At 39.4% G+C, this 24,203-nt stretch overlaps 1 protein-coding gene across 2 annotated transcripts in view; it reads left to right on the forward strand.

Annotated features, from left to right (window-relative positions):
- The window catches only part of RGS6 (regulator of G protein signaling 6), a 269,892-nt gene extending 246,254 nt beyond the window's left edge, over positions 1-23,638 (forward strand). For both annotated transcript variants that reach the window (XM_063289842.1, XM_063289843.1), the window contains exons 16-18: positions 6,173-6,262; positions 12,955-13,008; positions 22,884-23,638. In XM_063289842.1, the coding sequence (XP_063145912.1) occupies positions 6,173-6,262; positions 12,955-13,008; positions 22,884-22,934 (195 nt within the window). In that variant the 3' untranslated portion in view covers positions 22,935-23,638. The remainder of the gene's footprint in view (positions 1-6,172; positions 6,263-12,954; positions 13,009-22,883) is intronic.
- Positions 23,639-24,203: the final 565 nt, after the last annotated feature.

The raw sequence follows: 24,203 nt of genomic DNA on the forward strand, positions 1-24,203 counted from the left end.
GACTATTCTGGTGAACAGTGGAAGCAGAATAACTAAACTGATATTCACCTGTTTCACTGGGAATCCTTTTCCAAAGTACTTGCCCATGCCTCCCCATCGGTTTTCCCCCCATTGCCAAACACTAATTGCATCTTCTTCTTGTGGGCTGCAAGCTCCACATGCTTTAGCATATCACACATCAGCAGATATCATCACCATCTCCATAAGCCAATACAGAAAATGATCACAAGACAGCTTATTCCTAGCTACAGCCTGGATCCATAGTATATGGAGGACCAAACTATTACCAAAGCTGTCGTTCGAATTGGTGCCATTGTGGGCAGCAGATCTGCCAGGCACAGCAACAGGAGCAATGCTTTAATTAAAGTGTATTAACATTTTAGGATAAAAAGATAAAAGCTAACGAGGAATGAGAAAAAATGAAGTGAGAAAGCAAAACAGGAAAAATCATTTGCTACAGATATAAGTATACATTTACATTAAGCTCTTGCTCTAAGCTTACAACATAGCTTTTTGTTTATTTTATTGTCCATTGTGATTTCTAATGATCAGATCCAGATATCGCGATTTCATTTTTTTTTCCTGTTTCACACAAAAAGTCCAAAAGGAGCAATGCTTGAGCCAGGGACAGCTGGAAGTCACTGTCAGTGGGTTGCAAAGGAGAGTGCAGCTTTCCTTCTAAAACTGTATTAATGTGATCATTAAATGTCACTGACATATTTGTGCCAACCTTTTGTCTGAAAAAGTGTCCCTGAAACTTTGCAGTCTGAAACGGACTCCAAGTCATCTGCTGATTTCCTTCTGGACCCTTTTCTTCATTAACATGCCAAGCTTAATAAAGTGGCAAACAGTTTAGAATAGATCCATTTTAAAATCTATTTAAAAGAGTTGCTATTTACCAGTTCCCAGATGTACGCCTCATTAATATATAGGACTGTGCATGTAGCTATTCATCATGTGGGTCTACTTGTGTGAGCAAAGTGATGAACAAGGAGAGACATGTCAGACAGTTGTCCAAACAACAAAGCTGGGACCAGAATGGAACACTGATTGGAGTATTTGACTGGAACTAGGAAGACCATGGTTCAAGTCTCCATAGAACTCCAAGGGCAACTGGCTGGCCACTACCCCTTAGCCCAACCTACCTGTTACGGTTATTTAAGGATTATTCCATATATTACTCCTTATGCAGAAGGTTGGATATAGAACCAATAAATCTTGAATGGCTGGCAACATCTTTCCCAACCTTTTAAGGGCCCATATCTGATGCCCAGCTCTTCTTTAACAACTGCATCTAGCCACCCTTTCAATTTCTCATAATGTAGCTACGTACATGTCAATCTGGGGCAATAGGAAAAAATAAAAAGGTTGGGAAAGTCAACATCCAGCATGGTTAGATCAGTGGTAACACAGCAAAGTAAATTCAGCAGAATCTACTGTCAGACAAAAAAGCCATCCAAGATCACTTTTCTTTGAGCCCATTCAAAGCTAGAATAAGACCCAACATAATAGTGTCCATAGAGCAATCTAGTGCTTTGAATTATAACATCATCACAACCTCCTGACCATGCTAGCTGGAACTGATAGAAATTGTAATCCATAAATCTAGATCAGGGTACCAGATAGCTTGTCCCTGCAATATTATAGGAGGCAGGTAAAATAGTTGTGCAAATTCTATTAAGGAGACTATTATGCCTAAATTATGGGTATTGTTCTAGGATTATGAACAGTGGCATGGTAGACCAATGTTAATTTAATCTCAAATGCTAAATGGTTCATGATGGTATCTCCGCAACGCCATCCAACCATGCATTAGTCTTCCCCCTCCTCTCAACCCATTCGTATTTCATTCAAACTGCTTTCCAATTCAATTCTCATTAATTCTGTCTATATGACCAAATCACCTCAACATACTTCTTTTATACCGGACATAAACTTTTGTGTTCATGCCATAATCATCAAGTATCCATTTCAGTTCATAACTGTTCCATTCCCACTTCATTCAGTCTCTTTCCAGATAAATCCACTTTCTTATAAACAGGCATTTTCACTTCTTTCAACAAATATTCATTCATTGCAATAGACCACATATTACCCTCCACCTTTCTATCAGCATTTGCATGTCTTAACATTTCTTGCTCCATTTCCCCCTCTTTAGTAGACAGAGTGCACAAATTCACCTATTTGCTTTAGGTTTTTTGCCATTTAGCTATAACTTGCAAACACTCATTTCATTTTCCCTGTCAGAACCAACTCCCTGCATCTTTTGTACATTAACTAAGTTCCATATTCCTTGTTGCATCATACAGTCTAACATTTGCTGCAAATCATTTGTGTTCAAAGCATCATCTGCATAAAAAAGTACATCCACATTCATATCCACAACTGACATACCTCTAACTTCATCACAAGCATATCTTATACATTTATCCCTAAATACATTAAACCCTCTCTGCTCCCTGCTCAGTGTTTAACCATTGCTAAACATTCCATTCATTCATATTCATGCTTTACCTCCATCACATATCTCTCTTATTACTCCACAACCAACCTTCAACTCCTTATTCACAGACATTTCCGTAGTTCAAACCTATTCGTTATCATTCACTATTCACTATCTCTTCTGCATTTCCTTGGCCACAGAGGTGTCTCTGGGGAGGGTCAAACCAATCAACAAGGCATCTGAACTGCATGATCAAAGTCCCACCCTTTTGTATGTGCATCAAAATCATATGCATATACAAAGGGAGGGGCTTTGTACCATTGTGGTTGCCATCTTGATTTTTGGGACTATCACCCTGATGGCTGCTCTTGTTCCCAGGCAAATTTAACAAACTAAGTTTCCTGTAGAGTTTTCATTCACTCTTTCTACCTTTCCCTTGTGCAGAAGAACAATAACAGATTCTTCTAATTGCCAGACACAGCTGCAGTCTTCAGGCACATGTTAAACACATTGCACAGCCTCTCTACACGCAAACTATATCCATGTGTTAATATTTCTCCAGTTACATCATCTACATTTCCCAACATTCTCACAACATTTATAACTTCCTTTTCATCTTTCGTCTTCTAGAACACTTGTGTTTATAGTATTCAACATAAAACTGTCATTCCCATACAAACCTTTAAAATAATTGTTCCAGCATTCCCTCACTTCAGTTTCATCCCAAATAATTTCATTTTTTTTATTTTTAATTCTGCTAGAGGGTCCTTGCTTAGCCTCTTCACCCACTTCCCAACCATTTTTCCCTCCCATTAAAATCACTCTGCATGTTCTTTGTCTCTTTTAATCTAAGCAGTCCTTGTTCTCTTCAACCACTTTATCCTGCTTCATACTTCGTATTATACTGTAACTCCACACACTTCTGTGGTGCTCTGCAACATAGTTCTTTTCATTGTTCCAAGCAGCTTCCACATTCTTATTCTTCTAATTTGTCTTTACTCCCAGACAAATTTATATGAGATTGCATCTTCAATCTAATAGTTGTTGTTTATTCGTTTAGTCGCTTCCGACTCTTCGTGACTTCATGGACCAGCCCACGCCAGAGCTTCCTGTCGGTCGTCAACACCCCCAGCTCCCCCAGGGACGAATCCATCACCTCTAGAATATCGTCTATCCATCTTGCCCTTGGTCAGCCCCTCTTCCTTTTGCCCTCCACTCTCCCTAGCATCAGCACCTTCTCCAGGGTATCCTGTCTTCTCATTATGTGGCCAAGGTATTTCAGTTTTGCCTTTAATATCATTTCCTCAAGTGAGCAGTCTGGCTTTATTTCCTGGAGGATGGACTAGTTTGATCTTCTTGCAGTCCAAGGCACTCTCAGAATTTTCCTCCAACACCACAGTTCAAAAGCATCGATCTTCCTTCTCTCAGCCTTCCTTATGGTCCAGCTCTCGCAGCCATAAGTTACTACTGGGAGTACCATTGCTTTAACTATGTGGACCTTTGTTGTCAGTGTGATGTCTCTGCTCTTAACTATTTGATTGAGATTTGTCATTGCTCTTCTCCCAAGGATTAAGCGTCTTCTGATTTCCTGACTGCAGTCAGCATCTGCAATAATCTTCGCACCTAGAAATACAAAATCTTTCACTTCTTCTACATTTTCTCCCTCTATTTGCCAGTTATCAATCAAGCTGGTTGCCATAATCTTGGTTTTTTTGAGGTTTAGCTGCAAGCCAGCACTAAGAACTTGCCACAATTTGTTATGGTCCACACAGTCAAAGGCTTTAGAATAGTCAATAAAACAGAAATAGATGTTTTTCTGAAACTCCCTGGCTTTTTCCATTATCCAGCGGATATTGGCAATTTGGTCCCTAGTTCCTCTGCCTTTTCTAAACCCAGCTTGCACATCTGGCAATTCTCGCTCCATGAATTGCTGAAGTCTACCTTGCAGGATCTTGAGCATTACTGGCATGTGAAATGAGTGCCACTGTTCGATAGTTTGAACATTCTTTAGTGTTTCCCTTTTTTGGTATGGGGATGTAAGTTGATTTTTTCCAATCTGATGGCCATTCTTGTGTCTGCTGGCATATAGCATGCATTACCTTGACAGCATCATCTTGCAAGATTTTGAACAGTTCAGCTGGGATGCTGTCGTCTCCTGCTGCCTTGTTATTAGCAATGCTTCTTAAGGCCCATTCAACCTCACTCTTCAGGATGTCTGGCTCTAGCTCACTGACCACACTGCCAAAGCTATCCCCGATATTGTTATCCTTCCTATACAGGTCTTCCGTATATTCTTGCCACCTTTTCTTGATCTCTTCTTCTTCTGTTAGGTCCTTGCCATCTTTGTTTTTGATCATACCCATTTTTGCCTGGAATTTACCTCTGATGTTTCTAATTTTCTGGAAGAGGTCTCTTGTCCTTCCTATTCTATTGTCTTCTTCCACTTCTGCGCATTGCTTGTTTAAAAATAATTCCTTATCTCTTCTGGCTAACCGCTGGAATTTTGCATTTAATTGGGCATATCTCCCCCTGTCACTGTTGCCTTTTGCTTTCCTTCTTTCTTGGGCTACTTCTAGTGTCTCAGCAGACAGCCATTCTGCCTTCTTGGTTTTCTCTTTCTTTGGGATGTATTTTGTTGCCGCCTCCTGAACATGTTGTGAACGTCTGTCCAGAGTTCTTCCGGGACCCTATCTACTAAGTCCAGTCCCTTAAATCTATTCTTCACCTCCACTGCATATTCCTTAGGAATATTAGTGAGCTCATATCTAGCTGATCTGTGGGTCTTCCCTAATCTCTTTAGTCTGATCCTAAATTGTGCAAGAAGAAGTTCGTGATCTGAACTACAGTCAGCTCCAGGCCTTGTTTTTACCGACTGTATAGATGTCCGCCACCTTTGGCTGCAAAGGATGTAGTCAATCTGATTTCGGTGTTGTCCATCTGGTGAAGTCCATGTATAAAGCCGTCTCTTAGGTTGTTGGAAGAGAGTGCTTGTTATGCAGAGTGAGTTGTCTTGGCAAAATTCTATCAGCCTATGTCCTGCTTCGTTTTGTTCTCCCAGGCCATGCTTACCTGTAATTCCAGGTGTCATTTGACTGCCCACCTAATAGTAGTGCCCACCTAATAGTACAATCTAATAGTAGTGTCTTATATTGTTGTGAGTGTGAATGGAAATCCCACTGTACCCCATCATAGGGTACATCCACAATAGTTGTTGGTTGTTTTTTCTTAATAGCTACAGTTTGAGCCAAACGATGGTTATTTGACTCTTGTATTGCACAAACCCCCAAAATGGGCTAATTCAGTAACCGGAATAGGTTTCTTGTGTGAATGCAGCCAGTGGAGAGCAAACAGTTAGAGTCCTACTGTCTCACATAATATGATCCTAATCTTCATTAGAGATCCTGAATACTAAGAACAAACTTCACTGAAGGGCAGCATTTTCCAAAAAAGATAACCTTTTATTTAGCTCCTTGGATTGATAGATGGAAGAAATGTGTTACAAGTACATAAATAATCGTTCCTTCCATCCTGGAACAAAGCCATGCCAAGGTTTCTTTTCAGCTGGCTAATAGTCCTTTGTGGAACATCTGTCACCACGTTTTAGAAATTTGGGGGGAACCTTTCACTTATGCTTTGATATTTCACCTTTTTTTTTCTTGTAGGTGCCCAGAGAACATTGAACAGTGTCCAATAACCAATCTCACCCTGTCATTTCTTCTCTTCCCACAGGAACATATTTACAAGCTGATGAAGAGTGACAGCTATGCACGTTTCCTCCGTTCTAATGCTTACCAAGACTTGTTGCTGGCAAAGAAGAAGGTATCTATCGGGAAGGACATGCTTGCTTCTCCAAGCCCTTCTTGACTCTTGCCTCCTGCTGCTTGCTGCTGTGTGAACATGAACATTCTGTTCTTGGTGAGGGGCCGAGACTTGTTCCCTTTCCTTCATCCAAGGATTGAGAACGTGTCTTTCCCTCTTCCTGAAGCTCCATGTTTGGCATTCAGATAAACCACTTCAAAGTTCAGTGGAACTGACCACCCTCTGATAGGGTAACATGAAGCTGAAGCAGCTCTACGCTGGGTCAGATCATTTGTCATGAAGCCTTGTAAAAGTCTGCTCTTCCTAGCAGCAGGTGCCCACAGGTTTTTCCAGCCTTGCTGCCCAGGATCCTTTAACTGAAGGTGCCCAGGATTGACCTGGCAGCCCTCTATCACTGAACAATGGCTCCTTCACCATCTTTCAACGTGAAGTAGCAAAATGCCATTCTAATAGGGCATAAATATCATCCAGTTTAATAACATTTAACCTTGTCATACAGTGTAGCAACAATTGGGAAACAGGGCAACATCCCCTTCTGTTTAATCTCACGGTTGTTCTTGTGATGCCTTACCTGAAGCCTTCCTCTTGATTTCCTCTCAGCATTTGATTTTCTATGATGCCATTCCCTTCTATCGGCACTTTTTGTATATAGATTTTTATTGCTATTTTAATTTTAAACAAATACTAAATGCAACTCAGACTGATTATTCCTATATCCAGCCACAGCTTTTTACTTGTTTTCTCCTTTTCATGTCAGCATGTTGTGCTGTGCTCATTATTGTTTTCTGTCCTTAGTGTCCAAAACAACAAAGGGTTTCTTGTATAGACTAGAATCCTAAAACCAGGCATTTTACTTGGAGCAAATGGGGCAGAGAGCTGATATATTTTGATTTTTATCTGTGGCTAAGTTTAAATCATATATACCCACTCAAGAGGATTTCCCACTTCTCATATTCAATTTTGTATATAGGCTTTTGCAGATTGAGTCCTCTGCTTTTTCTATGGTTTGGCTCTCTTCTTTTCTCTGCTAGTTGCAGCTTTCCCATGCTCCCATAATGAAATCAACCTAATCAAATCTCTGTTGCAATTCCAATGGGATCTGAATTCATAGAACCTATTTTTGACAAGCTGCCGGTTCCTTGTATGCACGGGAACTCTGAAGCACAGTTGGTGATCATGAGCAAAGCTTTGATGCTGACTGGATGGGGTCACTCTCTCATGAGCAGTGGAGATGTGTGCATAGAGCTCTTTTTGGCAGTGAAATAGAGATGTACGTATGGGGCTATTTTGGGTACAAATTCTTGCAAGAAGTTTACCATCTGCATATTTCTTTGGACTCATAAACAAAGAACTGCTAGGTTGGATATAATGTGTGGGATACTTCAGTGACATTCACTGAACTTCTTTTGCAACAAGAGTTTGCAAGTGTTTTTCAGAGCTGTATTTTACATGCTGATTGCTCTTGTGAGAGCCATATAGAGGCTCTGAAGAAGCATTCTCTCATCCCAGACATTGACTTCAGGGGGCTTTCTGTGGCAGATGTGGTGTTAAGTCTGGATGGAATTGGAAACAGCAGTGCAATGGCCATTAGACCATTTCTACTGAATCTAGTTTGGTGGTTCTTCTTTAAGCTGATGTTAAGCTCTCCTGTAGGCCTGCATAGCTGCGGGCTATACTCAGTTTGATGGCTGTTGTTGGGTTGGAACTGCTTCAGTGGGTGTCCAGAATACTGGATGATTGGTCATAAGTCCCATTTTACTGTCTCTGTTATGGTCACATGACCAAATTATCAGATTCCATTCAAGGTATTTAACATAGTACTGGCTTGGATATCAAAGTGGTAGCACAAAATCCTGATTCTCTACAATAAATATATATAGATAAGTAAGTGTATCTATAGTGTAGTTGCCTTATAGTTGGTGATGAGTAAATTGGATTCACCAGCTACTGACTTTTTTTAAAGATGGGATTAGATACTCCACTTTTTATAGAGAAGCATAATTTAAATGTTTTAAAAAGTCTTCATGGTAAGAACAATTTAGCAATGGAGCTCTTCTCCAGAGAAGAGGTGGAGGTGTTCAAGCTAAGGCTGGGGGGCCATCTGTTAGGATGCCTTAAGCCCCTGCATGGAGTAGGGGATTGGACTTGATGACCTAAGTGGGTCGTTCCAACACTCTGATTCTGTGACTCTGAAAAGGAGAAGGAGGGGGAATTGAGGGATGCTGTTTTGCATGGGTTTAGCTTTCCTGGTGTTATCTTTTATTTTACTCCCCCAATAGAAAAGGGTGTATATGAGCATTACTACTACAAGAAAACGTAAGATGTATTCAGTCTCCTAAAAATGTTCAAGAGACTCAGCTCAGAGAAGAAAAAGAAACCACTTGGAAGAGGTTCAAGGATGTCTGTTGAAACCCCATCCCTGAATCCTGGCTGGCAGGAAAATGTTGGGGAGGGGGTTAAATTAATTAGACTGTCTTACAGTTTTGAGGGTAATGCCTATTGTTCTGAAAGCTGATTGGGGGAAAAGGTGATCTGCAAGTATTTATCTTTCTTGACATAAGGGTCAAACAGGCCTCATCAAAGTTTGTCTCATCTATCAGAACTTGGAAGTGAAGAATCTAGCAGCCCTCGGTGAAACAGACTTTATATGCAACAGGCTTGATGTGATGCAAATAAGGTCATTTGCACTATTTGCATAATGACATCATCATGCAAATGGCATAAATTGATGCAGTTTATGTAATTTGCATCATGTGTGAGATAACATCATTACACAAATGATGTAAACCATGACAATGACATGCTTTCTTATGTAATGAACATTTATGAATAATAGTCAACCTCTCCAAGTTAGCCAATTAAAACAAAGTTTCATTATATTTCAAATTATGTCGCTTTAATATCATTTCTTCCTTCTAGTATAGCATTCACTCATCATAACTTTTTTTTCCTATCTATACATGGCTGGGGATAGTTATTCCCTAAGTTTGTTCCAGTGAATTGCATGTTTATTTTTTAGTGAGGTTTTATTGCTATTGCGGGTTCCATTTAGCCCTAGGTAGTTTTAAATCCATGTATCTATTTCCTTAGAAGAATGTCCACATATGAGGTAATGACTCTTTGGCAATAGATGCTTTTTAAGGACTCAGTACTGATGTATTGGAGCAAGAGGGAACAGATAGCAAGGGAATGAAAGGAAGAACAAAAGAGCTTAATAAGTAAACATATGGATCCACACATTCTCATCCAGTTTCCTGAAGCTAACTGGAGGGAGTGATTTCCTAATTATTTTAACTCTATATAGCTATGCCCAATGGTTGGTTGCAACAGTGAGTTGGCTTGCTGTCTTGTAGTTGTTCTTCCCTCAGTTTTTGGGAGAAGGGTATGTTTGAAAACTGCATAAGCCAATCCTTGTCTATTTATTTGTGTGGATTCTATATTTACAGTAATTAGATACTGCTTCAGTGGATAGAATTGTTCTGTTGTAAACTTTACAAACTATGTTTAGTAAGTGTGTTTAGGGCTATAAGCTCAGTACAACTATAGTGGATTTTCAAGATTCACAGTTTGATATTCTTTCAGTTGGTCAGCCATCCTTAGTCGGCCAATTCCAGTAGTGTGAAATGGTCTAGGGCAGAGAGCGTTAGAGTAGGAAAGAAAGAGTTGCAACTTTCCCTAAATTGAGAACCTCCTGATATGTTGCATTTCCTAGAATTTGCAGCCAGAGCTCCCAGGTTGGGGCAGACTAAAACAACATACAAACATATGAACATTGTGTGGTTTCACAGTCAGTTGAGGTTTAAACTGGGACTGTCAGTTTTCATACCATAGTTGCTTCATTAGGTAAGCTTTTACATAGTATGGTATCTGAACAGATTTGGTCTCAAACACACACACACATGTACATATACACACGTGTATTATATATACACATACAGCTCCAATCTACTTTGGTTGCACACAGCTTTTAATTCTAAAAAAAAAAAAAACCTGGTGATGCTTCAGATGAGAATTCCACATACAAATATACAGTATGTCAGCATCTCTTGAAAGTGTCTCCTGTTTCCATATTTTTTACCTTTTGCAGATTTGGAATCCTATTTTCCCCTTTCTACTCAAACACTTTGCAACAAGTGTTAGGAAAGGAAACCCAAGCACACTGGCCTCTGGAAACAGAACATCTGTAGTTCAATGGTCACTCAAAGAAAACTATGCTAGTACGGCTTTGGCCCTAAACATCTAAATGTCTTCTTCTACTCTTCGATCTTATACGTAAATTTATTTAAAGACAATATGACAGAAAAGTTCAAAAAGTCAATGATCTCACATTCCTCCTAATATCATACCTGGAAGTCCTAATTACTGCTTTGCAACCTCTTTTCTAGCCATGTCTGTGCTAAATGAATTCTGTTGATTGGCTATGTAATTCTAAGAATCAAAAAACATTGCCCCTCATAGTCCAAACATCTGATGATTTGATAAAACTACCCTAGAATTATTTCCCTAAAAGCTGTTGTGCTGAAGCATTTGTGTTTCTTCTGTCTTCCTCAATCTGTGTCAGATGACAATTCCCACATTTCCCAGCCACCATGATACTGGCCATACTAACAAGAAATTCTGGAAATTTTAATTGGCTACATCCAAAGCTCACTAGGTTAGGACATGACATCTGTGTAAGGCAGATTAGGGAATCAATCTTCCATCTCTCTTTTCCACTCTTGTTCCACCAGAACCAAAATCAAAGGAAATGTATATGTTTCTATGTATATGTATATGTATATGTATATGTATATATACATACAGTATATATAGTTTTGCAACCTTCCAAAGCACTTAGCCTGTATGGGTAGTCCTTGGTTAATGACAACAACTGGGACCAGAATTTATGTCGCTAAGCAATGTGATTGTAAAGCATGATGTCACGTGACTACACCACTTAGCAACAGAAATTCTGGCACTTCTAGTTGCCATTGTTAAGCAAATCACCGCAGGTTGTTAAGTGAAGATGTCACATGGTTGCCATTTGCAGCCTCCTGCTGGCTCTCCCATTGACTTTGCTTGTAGGAAGCCAGCAAAGAAGATCACAAATGGCAATCACATCACTGCAGGGACGCTGTAATGGCCAAAACTATGAGGACTGGTTGTAAGTACCACTTGTTCAGCGCTGTTGTAAGTTTGAATAATCACTGAACAAGTGGTCACTAAGCAAGAACCACCTATACTCTTGTCATCCTTACACATTATGGATACATTTATTTCCAAAGTAAAGTTGTGTTTTCTTTTGTTTTTCTAAATAACACACAAAGCCAAGCTCTGCAGTTAAGCTGACTATGCTTTTTCCCTAGTTTTATAAACCATTGTTTTTCTTTGCTGGGAAGGGCAGTGGGGTGGTGTCTTAAGGTCCTGGGAATTCAACTTCAATTTCACTTTCAGCCATGAAAGCAGAGTGTGACTTTGAACCGGTAACTTTCTCTGAGTTTAATATAATCTTTTTTGGGTGTGGGGAAATTGGAGGGGAAAGATGGGATATAAATCTGACTAATAATAAGATACATGAACAGAAGTTAGGAACTGAAACTGAGTATTTGTTTTTTGGTTCATAAAAAAAATTCTGTGCTGATTTAGTAATGATGCCAAATGCATCCACAAATCCATCTCTCACCACTTGAACCAGGTGAATTGACTTAGGTCATGTCTTGATGGCTTTGCCCTGAACATTACAATTCCTTTATTCAACTAAATGGCCTGTTTGCTGGGAAATTATCCTTTCATTCATATTTAATAAGATTTGTTCTATGCCAAATGAGTTGAATCATATTTCTCTGGAGAACAGTAATATAGCTATAGAGTTGGTGAATTTCTTATTATAGTAAAATTCTTGTATTTATAGTTGCAGTTTACAAAGGACAAAAATAACAGATAAATAATAGTAATTTGATTGTTCTGTATGTAGCCTTGGCAAAACCTTATGCCAGCAGTTTCAGCAGTCTAGTGCATAATTTCTTGGGAGTAAGTCTAGTTGAGCACAATGGAATTCATTTTGAGTAGACCACCATAGGATTGTAGTTCCAAGGGATCAAGTGAAGCAAAGAACAGATAATTTGATCAATTTTAATAGCACATCAGGCACACCAGAAAGGAGTATCATTTTATTTGTAAGCCATTCTGGATTTGATTTTGTCATAGAAAGGTAGAATAGAAATGGCTAAATAAATAAATTTGGGAAGGGGGAATAAGATGAGGTCATCAAATCCTCTTTTGTTCTGTTCTACCTCAAGCTTTACTTGCCTACATACAGACACAGAGAGTGGATTATTCTATCATAAATACAGACTACTGCCTTCTGATTGAAGATGTTGGCACTATTCTGAAAGAGCCATAGAAAGTTGACCGATGCAGAATGCATCATTATATCTGATTTTCTTGAATATATGTAACTTTGGGCTACATGTCCACAGCTGTATTTTTAAAAAAAGAAATGCAACATTTCCCCAAAGAAAAGCAGCTACAGAATGATAGCACAAAGTTCTTCTTGCTTTGCTCTTGCGAACAGCACTTGCCATATGTTTGAGATGCCTAATATTTTTGTTTTCTTTTGCTAACACTTCTAAAGTCAAATTAAGCTGAAGGGCTTTTTGTTCTGTTTCTTTGCATTTTTTTCCCCTTCCTAACTTTTTTTTCCCCTTCTAAAGCCCGAGAATGAGCAAGGTCGTAGAACTTCCCTAGAAAAGTTCACTCGCAGTATGGTAAGTTCATTTGTTTTTGGTTATGTTCATTCCTCCTCCCTCTTCTGTTTAGCATTTACTTTTATTTTGGAAATGTTTTTTTAACTCCTCTGTAGTTAAACTCCTCCTTCAATCATGGGAATGCAATAAAAATAATTTCAAGATCTACATTTTAACTAAGCACCCAGCTCCCTGATCCGCAATATCCAGAAAGCTCCCCACAAAGCATGATAGAACCTGGTTTTCTCCCTCCTTCCCTTGCAGTGATCATGTGTAATCGCTCCGAAGAGAGGCCTATTCCCAGGAAGTTTCTTTCCCTTTTCAGATTATCCTTGATGAGAGTAGGGGAAATGCACACGCAGCTCCTATTCTCTGTAATGTCACTTACCAGCCTGGCACAATGCCTCCATACACATTGCCTTATGAAAAAAAGAGGGTGGGATTGTTTGGGTCCAGAAGAAGGTAGTGACCCTGCAAAGGGTTGGATTTCCATTTATTTCCATATTATTGGCACATGATTTGTTGTGCCTTCTTCTGCATATCAAGTAAGTGCAGTGTGGATATGTTAGCTTACACAGAACAGTGACTTTGATGCATGAATTAAGATGACCTTTGTTACACTCCTTCCTTAGTGTCTCATTTTCACAGTGTGTTTTATCAGTGTTTAATAAACCTATTTCCAGTCAGTCCCCCAATAATGGCCAAGTAAATATTTTTATTTATTATCAACACAGAATACAATCATCATGTTATTATCAATACAGAATACAATCATCATGTTAAAGATCTATTACAGTTCTGTTGACCAACATAGGTTTCTCAAATATTTTCAGAGAAGGGATCCAAACAACTAAAACATTAATATTATGAACTATTTTAGGCAAAGAAAAATGAGCTTCTGCACATTTAATTAAAAATACTTTTTCTTATACAGTAGTTCCTAGTGTTGTTGTTGTTGTTATTTGCCATCAAGTCATTTATGACTCATGGTGACCCTATGTATAACAGAACGAAAGGCTGTCCAGTCTTGCGCCATATGCCTGACTGTTCCAATGTTTGCATCCATTGTTGCGGTAATTGTATCAATCCATCGCATTGAAGGTCTTCCTCTTTTCCGCTGGCCCTCGACTTTACCAAACATGATGTCCTTGTCAAGCGATTGGTATTTGTTTATTTATTTATTTATTTTTCAAAATTCTATCACTGCCCATATCTCCTGAAAATGGGGCTCTTTCCTGACGATGTGCCCAAAGTATGAGAGTCTAAGCCTAGTTATCTTTCCCTCTAGGGAACATTCTGGTTGTATTTCTTCTAAAACTGATTTGTTTGTTCTTCTGGCAGTCCATGGTATTTTCAATAATATTCGCCAACACCACAATTTGAATGCATCAATTCTTCTTCTATCTTCCTTTTTTAATGTCCAACTTTCACAGGCAAATGTGGCAATTGAGAAGACCATAGCATGAGTCAGACGCACCTTTGTTTTCAAACTGACATCTTTACTTCTGAAAACTTTAGATAGGTCTTTGATGGCAGATTTTCCCAGAGTGATACGTTGTTTGATTTCTTGATTACTACTTCCCTTGGCATTGATCGTTGATTGGAGTAGAATGAAATTGTTGATGACTTCAATTTCTTCTCCATTTATTGTGACATTGTTTATTGGTCCGTTTGTGAGTATCTTTGGCTTCTTCACATTCAGGTGTAGTCCGTATTGCTGACTACAATCTTTGATCTTCATCAGCAAGTACTTCAAGTCTTCTTCACTTCCAGCAAGCAAGGATGTATCATCTGCATATCATGGGTTGTTAATGAGTCTTCCACCAATTCTGATACCCTGTTCTTCTTCGTGCATTCCTGCTTCTTGAATTATTTGTTCAGTGTACACATTGAATAAGTAGGGTGAAAGTATACAACCTCGCCGCACATCTTTTACAATTTTGAACCATTCAGTATCACCATTTTCTGTTCTAACAACTGCCTCTTGCTCCATGTATAGGTTCTGCATGAGTACAATTAAGTGCTCTGGAATTCCCATTCTTTGTAATATTAACCATAACTTGTTATGGTCCACACAGTCAAATGCCTTTGCGTAATCAATGAAACAGAGGTAAACATCTTTCTGGTATTCTTTACATTCAGCCAAGATCCACCTGACATCAGCAATGATATCTCTCGTACCATGTCCTCTTCTAAATCCAGCTTGGACTTCTGGTACTTTTCTGACGATGTAAGGCTGAAGACGTTTTTGAATTATTTTCAGCAAAATTTTGCCAGCATGTGAAATTAATGAAATTGTTCAATAATTTCCACATTCTGTTTGATCTTCTTTCTTTGGAATGGGTATGAATACGGATCACTTCCAGTCAATTGGCCAGGGCTTCCAAACTTCTTGACATAGAAGAGTAAGTGCTTCCGCTGCTGCATCTGATTGTTGAAATATCTCAATTGGTATTCCATCAATTCCCAGAGCCTTGTTTTTCGCCAATGCCTTCAGTGCCGCTTGAACTTCTTCCTTCAGTACCAATAGTTCTTGATCATATTCTATTTCCTTAAATGGCTGAACATCGACTAACTCTTTTTTATACAGTGATTCTGTATATTCTTTCCATTTTCTCTTAATACTACCCATGTCATTTAATGTATTGCCCATAGAATCTTTAAGGATAGCAACTCGGGGCTTGAATTTTCTCTTCAGCTCTTTCAGCTTGAGAAATGCTGATCGTGTTCTTCCTCTTTGATTTTCTAGCTCTAGGTCTTTGCATATTTTATCATAATATTTTTCCTTATCTTTTCGAGCTGCCCTTTGAAATTTTCTATTTAGTTCTCTTATTTCATTCTTTCTTCCATTAGCTCTAGCTACTTGGCATTTAAAAGCAAGTTCTAGAGTCTCATCTGACATCCATTCGAATCTTTTCTTTCTTTCCTGCCTTTTTAATGATCTCTCACTTTCTTCACATATTATTATGTTCTTATTGTCTTCCCACAACTCTTCTGGTCTTCGGTTATCAGTGTTTAGTGCATGAAATCTATTTTTGAGGCGATCTCTAAATTCAGGTGGGATGTTTTCTAGATCATACTTCGGCACTTTTGGACTTGCTTTAATTTTCTTCAGCTTCAGCTTCAGCTTGAACTTGCACATGAGCAAGTGATGATCCGTCCCGCAGTCAGCTCCTGGCTTTGTCTTAACTGGTAGTATTGAGCTTCTCCATCGTCTACTTCCACAAACGTAATCAATTTGATTTCTGTGTAATCCATCTGGCAAGGTCCATGTATATAGTCGCCGACTGTGTTGTTGGAAAAAACTGTTGCAAATAAATGAATCATTGATCTTACAGAATTCTATCATGCGATCTCCAGAGTCATTTCTGTCACCAAGACCATATCTTCCGACTACTGATCCTTCTTCTTTATTTCCAACTTTTGCATTCCAGTCGCCAATAATTAACAGAGCATCTTGACTGCGTGTTCGATCAATTTCAGATTGCAGAATTTCATAGATGTTTTCACTTTCTTCATCTTCAGCATTCGTGGTTGGTGCATAAATTTGAATAATAGTAGCATTAACTGATTCCTAGTGCAGCTTGGCAAATTGCTTCAGAAAAAGAGGAGGAATTCTATGAAGACAGGGGAGATGGGAAGCATGTATTGAATGATGGGAGATGGACTAAAATTGAGCAGTATTGGAATAGTGAAATTACTGTATGAACTTAGGCAACTCTAAGAATTAGGGGAAAGAACTCAATACAATGCATACCATCCATTCATTAAAAACTTGCGAAACCTGCTGGACCAGACCAACACTTCAGTCAGAAACGTGCACCCTTGATTCTAGAGATACACGGATCAGACTTTCCCAACTTCATGATCTTGAAATATGTTGGACTTCAGTTCCCATAATTACCCATATTTCTGGTGAGCTCTAAGCTAAATAGAGGTAATAGAGATTTATCCTTAATGAATAATCCTGCCCCCCTTTAAAAGGGGAAGCCATCACTGGCCTGATGACAGTAAATTCCGTGGTTTATCCACCATGCAAAGTAGCACTCATTTTATCAATCCTGGCTCTCCCTACATCTCACAGAACAAGAATGGAGAAACTCCAGCTCTCCATGGGGCTGAGTTTTAACTCCAACATTTCTCAACATTAGCAATGTGGCCAGGTTTTGCTGAGAGTTGTATTTCAACACCTGGAGTGCCATACTTTTTCCACCTATAGTAAGACAAACTGATGTCTTTGTCTCTCCCACCACAACACTATATATTCATTTTCATTCTTTTGATTCCCATAATTCATTTTGATTAGTTTGGATTACAGTTAGGGAAGCTAAAAGTGCAAGGCATCTGACGTATAGTATAGTAGTTGGGGTGTTGGACTGGGGCTTGGGAAACCCAGGTTCAAGTTTGCACTCAGGGAAGGTCACTGAGTGACTTCGGGCCAGTTTTATGTTTTAGCCCAACCTACCCCATAGGATATTTTGTAGGATAAAAAAAAAAATACTGGAAGAGGAAGTGGTTGTGGCAGTTCACTATTCTGTTTTTAAATGCACCTACAAAGCACCAACTCACTATGAAACTGCACCTCTGGAGCTGAAGGTCGGAATGTTTAGAGGCCGTTAAGATCTATAATATTGGGGGCAGGGTATTTTTAATTTTGCAAATACATCCATAGGTGTTCTGTGCTGGGGAAATAACACACACATACCCAAAATTTACAAACAAAATTACCTCCTAAGTAGCACATAAACAAACTGAGGACAGTTTTTTACAGTTGTGGGGACATGTTCACATATTTTAAATACTTACATGTTTTCTGTGCTATGGAGACACAGAAACGACATTGACTAAGCTAACTTCTACAAAGCACTTTTTAAAAAAAAGTTACATTTTTTGAAAGTGGGTGACAACTCTCTATACCAATGTTTCTCAACCTTGGCAACTTTAAGACGTGTGGACTTCAACTCCCAGAATTCCCAGCCAGCCATACTGGCTGGGAAATTCTGGGAGTTGAAGTCTACACGTCTTAAAGTTGCCACGGTTGAGAAACACTACTCTATATACACGGTGGAGACTGCAGATAGGCAGAACTTTTTGGATTCTGTCACAGACATTGTGCATGGATATACTTTAAAAATACCAAGCCTAACTACAAGAGCAGTTAGGTGGACTTTCAGATGAAAGGTTTGGTTGGTCCACCCTGCTGCCCTCTTCCGAATGGACCTAACCAACACTTGTATGGCTCTTGAAATGGGCTGGTAATTGGAATATCCAGACTATGCTACTGCAGTTAGAGAAATAGGCATAATTTCTTTTAAAGTAGTATTCAGTAAATAAGCTTTGGGTGTATTGGTTTTGCTTTTCTTTTATATATATATATTTTAAACCCTGTCTGTCTTGTGTTGTCATCATTTCTTATTCTATGTATACTAATTTAACACCTTCTTTAATCTTTTTAATGTAAACGCAACTGTGCAGATTTTATGTTCTCTTGCTATTATTATTATTATTATTTTGGTTTCTGCTTTAAAAAATCTTCTGTTGAACATTAAACTTTTTTTCTCAGTTTATATTACTCTTCATGTGTCTTTAACATGTATCTTTTCTTTCTTTTTCTTCAAATTCTAATAAAAGACAGTTTTAAAAGGATATGGTCCTTAGTTTTGTATCCAAATCATACGTTGAAAAGAAATGGGAAATGTGGTCTGTTTCAGTTCAATAACAGAATGTGTCGTGCTGCATTTAGGATTGATGTCAGTAAAGATTCTATGAAGCCCAGTGCAGTATATGGCTAAATTAAGGAATATAATCTATAGGTTTTAGCCCCAAGAAATATAATCTCTTGGTATTCCTAGGATATCATAATTGATCTTGATAATCTTGAGAGTGGAAACATGTCTTCTGAGATCTCATATTCAAAAAAATAGTTGAATAAACTTTAAAAACAAGGATTGAATAGAAGGACAAATGGGCATATGCCAAGTTTTTTCTTGTGCTGAATGTGGAGTTGGAGTCTTTGTATAGTATGGATTTGAGAAACAGTGCAGTGTCTTGCCTGAAGAGCCATTAAACTGGCTTCCATATCTGAACCAAGATAATACTTCAGAGAAGGGGTATGCATCTGTATCAGTATCCCCCAACTTACTGGCTTACTTATTTTTACCCATGATAATACACATTTCTGTTACGTCCAAAAGATAAACTGTTTGCAGAGTATGAAACTCTGGAGGAGCTGACTGGCTGCCAGAAACAAACCCATTATTCACCAAGCTGTTTGGAAGGACTGGGCCTGGGGCAGAAGGAAAATTTTGTCCTGTTTCTGGCATGCTGTGATTGTAGAGGGCAGGACCATTAGTCGATAGCAAGAGTAGCCAAGTGCCAAAAGTCAGGTCAGACTTCAAACATGGATTGTGATATGGAGGCAGCACATCAAGCAGAGTCAAGGGGAAGTTGACTCCAGGAATAGGTCAAGAGGCAGTAGTAGTCCAGAAAGTAGGGCAGGATTTAAGGCAGGTCAAAGGCATTTTTCAGAACATCTAGAAAAATCCTGATTTCTAAATTTAGAATAATCTTTCATTCATAAAGAGGTCAGTTTCTCACTGGATGCTTATGTCTTTAGAACCTTGATTTTCTGCCCTTCCTGGAGCTGGGTAGTGTTTTGACTTCTTCCTCTGATTCTAACACAAAATTAGAATCAGAATTAGAATTAGGGCCACACAAAATTCCAGATTCAAAACTGCACCTTCAGAAGATTCAGAAGAAAAATCTAAAAATGAAGGCTTGTCTTTTTCCTTTAAGGAGACATCATAGATTCACAGAGATCTTTAAGGATTTCAGAGGTTAGATTCCTGTTGTTATAAATGGATTGAAGCTAACAAGACCATTTGGAAAGCTTTTCCTAGTTGGGCCTATGGTCGCCTGGGGTGGCAATCATATATTGTCCAGTATTACCACTGTATTTTAGCTACTGAGAAATTAAGAAACATGGAGGAATAGGACTGCTGAGGTTAACTATAGGTGTAGCTACAGAAAACTCTCTTCTTTTAGCAAAGTATCAAGACAGTTATTAAATTTCTGTTTGAATTATGGAGTGCAATTCTCTGCACTTTTAATCTTAGCCTCCCAATACTACAGCACTGAACATCACTTGGGCCTGTACTGGAGAACTTAAACCAGCACATTTTCCTTCTAACAGAGTTCAGACTTTAGTTGACAATCTGGGGATTAGGAAAGAGTCATTCTATGCACAAAACAGCTAGTTTTGGGTGGTCCGTGCCCAAAATGAAACACACATATTTTGGGTGTTTTGGTCCATGCACAGAATGGCTGTTTAATGCTAGGCAGAAGTGGAAGGAATGGGAAAAACCAAGGACGTTGGCAGCTAATGGAAGACTGGGGAGGGAAGGAAGGGAAGGCTCTGGAAAGATTGGGTTGCGGGCGAGCCGGTGGGATATGCTGCTCTAGGAGCTACTGAGGGCAGGATAGGAGAGAGGAGCTGATAAGAAGCTGCTTCGCCTTCTTATCTTGTTCAGTTACGTACGCTTTATACCCTGTTGTGCATATTAGAGAAATTGTTCCCAAAATTATTACAGTGCCACAAGGGAATTTTTTAAATTACTGCAACCTAGTTGTGTGTTGGTCTTCTGAATCTGCTCTTAAAAAAAGAAAAGATAAACTGGTGCTTATTTTGTCCTTTCTTCTATTTCCTAAAATCCAGCCCAATCCATTCAGCTGAATTGTCAACAGATTTCTGGATACAAAGAATTACAAGTGGTAGCAGAAGACAACAGGAGTAACTCACATACACACACAACGCCGTTCTTTTTTTCCAAGATGATTAGGCCAACTTGAGTCTCAAATACTTGACTGAGTCAGTTTGTAAGATGCAAGAAATTCAGAATGAGGGGATTTCTTTGTCTCTTTCATGAAGTCCCTGAGTGCTATGTCTTACACATACATACATTCTCTGGCTGGCTGGCTAGCAGATCTGTAACATTCAATTGGCAAGCAGAACTAGCGATCGGGAGCAAATCAAGGGGAAAAGGCTGTATGTTGATTTGCAGGAATGCAAGCATTATAAAGCGTATATAGTGTGACTTTCAGGTCTGGCTGAAAATACTCTAGTTTCCTTATTCTAGTAAATTCGTGTTTTGTATTATTTTGTGACCAGCACTAGTTGCATAAACTAAAGTAGAAGTGCTGAAAGTGAAAAGAAATAGTATTTATAGCAGTGTTTCTCAACCTTGGCTACATTAAGATGTGTGGACTTCAACTTCCAGAATTCCCCAGCCAGCAAGGCTGGCTGGAGAATTCTGGAAATTGAAGTCCACACATCTTAAAGTAGCCAAGGTTGAGAAACACTGCTTTACAGGCATTATAACCTCAGAGCAATTGTTTGGGACAGAATGCCTTGAAATGTTCTGTTTGAGTTTTCTCCAATTGAGTTGGAGTGAGTCTCATCTTCTAGTCCCAGGTAGGAACAGTGGTAATTCTTGAAAATGGAGGAATGGGGAAGTGCCAAAGAACGCAGGCCTTGCTGCTCCAAAGCCTGGATGCCTTTAAAGTAGGGGCTAATTACCTAGCCGATTTTATCCCTTTCTGTAATGCCTAAACAAGGTTTCTTCTTACCCCCATTTCATCCATTTTTTTCCCTTCTTTTTGCTTGTATCTGCTGGCAGGAGGGACGAGGGTTTGTGTGGGTGGCGGGGGTAATTGATTTTGTAAATTATTTTACAGGCAATTTATTTTACTTAGCTTTTATTACATCATTCCTGGCCTTACCCTCCTCCCCTTTTTTTAATGTGGGCTTTGGAAAGTATATACACATAGACACGCATATAAGTGTGTCAGATATACAGGCGTTGGGGAAGAAGAAGTTTCAGAATTGCTTTCAAATGGAGCTGGCAGCCTAGGTTGACAACATGGGGGAGTCAGGCATTGCACAGGATTTTTCTCTCTCACTGTTTAATTGTTGTTGTTTTTTGACTCTCTACTCTGCCTTTGGGGAGTTGTTATCTTAAAGTTAGTGTCATTCTCCTTTGCAATGAATATAGCAATTAATGGTAGAATAACTTTATCCTTCTATGTAACCAAGTAGGCACTTGCTATGGGAATATTTACTAAAACACAAAATTTAGTATGCCACCTATAGTTCTAAATTAACCATTTTTGAGAATTCGGGGCATTTACAAATGCCCTTGGGAAATTATGAACCCATTGGTCTGAAAGAGCTTGATGTAGTTGCATCAAGGAAGCAGATCTGAGCTGGGCCAGTATCTCTGGATGTTGACTGCAGCAACTGGAAAAAAAGGTGGGATGCAAATGCAGTAGAGGTTGTTGGGAGGGGGGAACCACCCAGAATATGGTCACCGCATCAAGGAAGATCCTGAGAAAAGAACATAAACATTTGCAGATCAGGAGGAAGAGCCCCTTGAAACCAGTGTTCCCCATAATGAGTATAATGGTGCTGCTTGTATGCCTAATGGGAGTGGATTTGTACACAACTTTCAAGTTGTCATTTTGGGACACATTTTTCCAACAGTGCAAAGAGATATCTGGGTTCCCCTGCATGTCTGGACCAAGTCAAGGACAGTTTGATCATATTTGTAAATGCCATAAAATTGGTACAGAAAGTAGGGCTGTTCCACAGAGAAGGCATGACCTTGACTATATTTTCCTGGCCCAAAATAACATTTATCTAGAAGAACCATAGGATAATCCCTCCTCTTTTATCCCCATGTGTCATCACAACCATCTTTCATTCCATAATTGGTCCTTGCCCACCAGCTTCTGAAAATCACTGAGCAATCTGGCCTGTGTTACCAAGTAATCACAAGATGAATTCATATCCTTGGCTTCTCCTTCCCCCCTCCCCATTTCTCCTTTGTTTGTTCCTCCAGGGAAAGTCACTGGCAGGCAAGCGTCTCACAGGCCTGATGCAATCTTCTTGACAGCATCGTCTGGGCTAGCAGTTGCTGACATCTCCGAAAGACCGCTGCACTCCACCTCCTCAGCCAAGGAAAGACATTGGGGGGCATGCGGGTCACTGCGGGGGTGTGTGTGAATGAGAGAGCAAAGGAGAGAGCACGTTCAGACAATGGAAGAAGCATAGGGAGGGAAAAGACGCCAGGATGGAGAGCCTGACCCACTGGAGGTTCCTCTTTCTGTAGTTTACATCAACACTTTTCTTACTTACACAGCTTTGTAATGGCACTGAGGTCTCTAACGATAAGACTCTGCTTCTAATTTGATTTCAGAGGAACACCATTGCTGTCTAAAGGAGGCCAATCCAGGCAGAGAAAGAGAGCGAGAAAGAGCTATCAGTGTCATTTAAAGTAGCGCTCCTAGGAGAAATCTAGGGAAAGAATGGCTGGTTGAGCTCCGTCTTCATAATGCAGGCGCTTTCTCACGCTCCGAGCTGCTACTGCTGCATGTGCACAGCCGTATCTATCCGTCTTACATGTATCTAGGTAGAACTAACATTTCATTCTGCCGAACAGGAGATTAATAGTAATCTCTGATTTGACACTAATGGCTCAGATCTGGCATCCTTCCCAAAGCCAGAAGGTTTTCCTTTGTCTGAAAGAAATGTCATGTGATATAAATGGTTGCCACTCTAGAGCTCAAATGCAGATTTAAAAATTTAATCCGATAATTTGGATGGAGCACCCAAATGATCTTTTCTTCACATCCACATGCAAATTTTCTACAGACTCATGAGTCATTTGTCTTCTATCTTACAACTGTCTAGGTCCAATGAAGTAATCACTAGAAGCTGCTTAGACCTGAGGGAGAGGGAGGAAGCTTCAGGCTGCCGTAGTGAGAAAATAGGCATAGGGGTTTGTTTGGCTCTTGGTTTTGTTTTTTGCCCCCACTCTTTGAACATCTCTTCAAAAGCGGCTTTAGCTCTTCACTGATAACATATGTTTTGGGATACTGCCTGCATGCTACAGTCAATGGGATCAGACTCTGAGCTCCATATGAGCAATTTGATCCCAGTAGAGTTGATTTGCATTTTATACATGTGAAATGATCATATCCAGCAATATGATCCAAATGTTATGCCAGGCTTCCACCACTTACATGACCAGCTGTGTACTGCAGCCTGCCAGGAAGTTGGCATCTCTCCTATGTATTTTGTAGCCCAAGGAAAGCAGTAAACACTGGTTTATTGAGTGTCATGTTTGCAATAAACCATGGCTGGTGGTGAGCTACATTTA

This window comes from Candoia aspera, chromosome 1 (assembly GCF_035149785.1).
Source record: "Candoia aspera isolate rCanAsp1 chromosome 1, rCanAsp1.hap2, whole genome shotgun sequence".
Lineage (NCBI taxonomy): Eukaryota > Metazoa > Chordata > Lepidosauria > Squamata > Boidae > Candoia > Candoia aspera.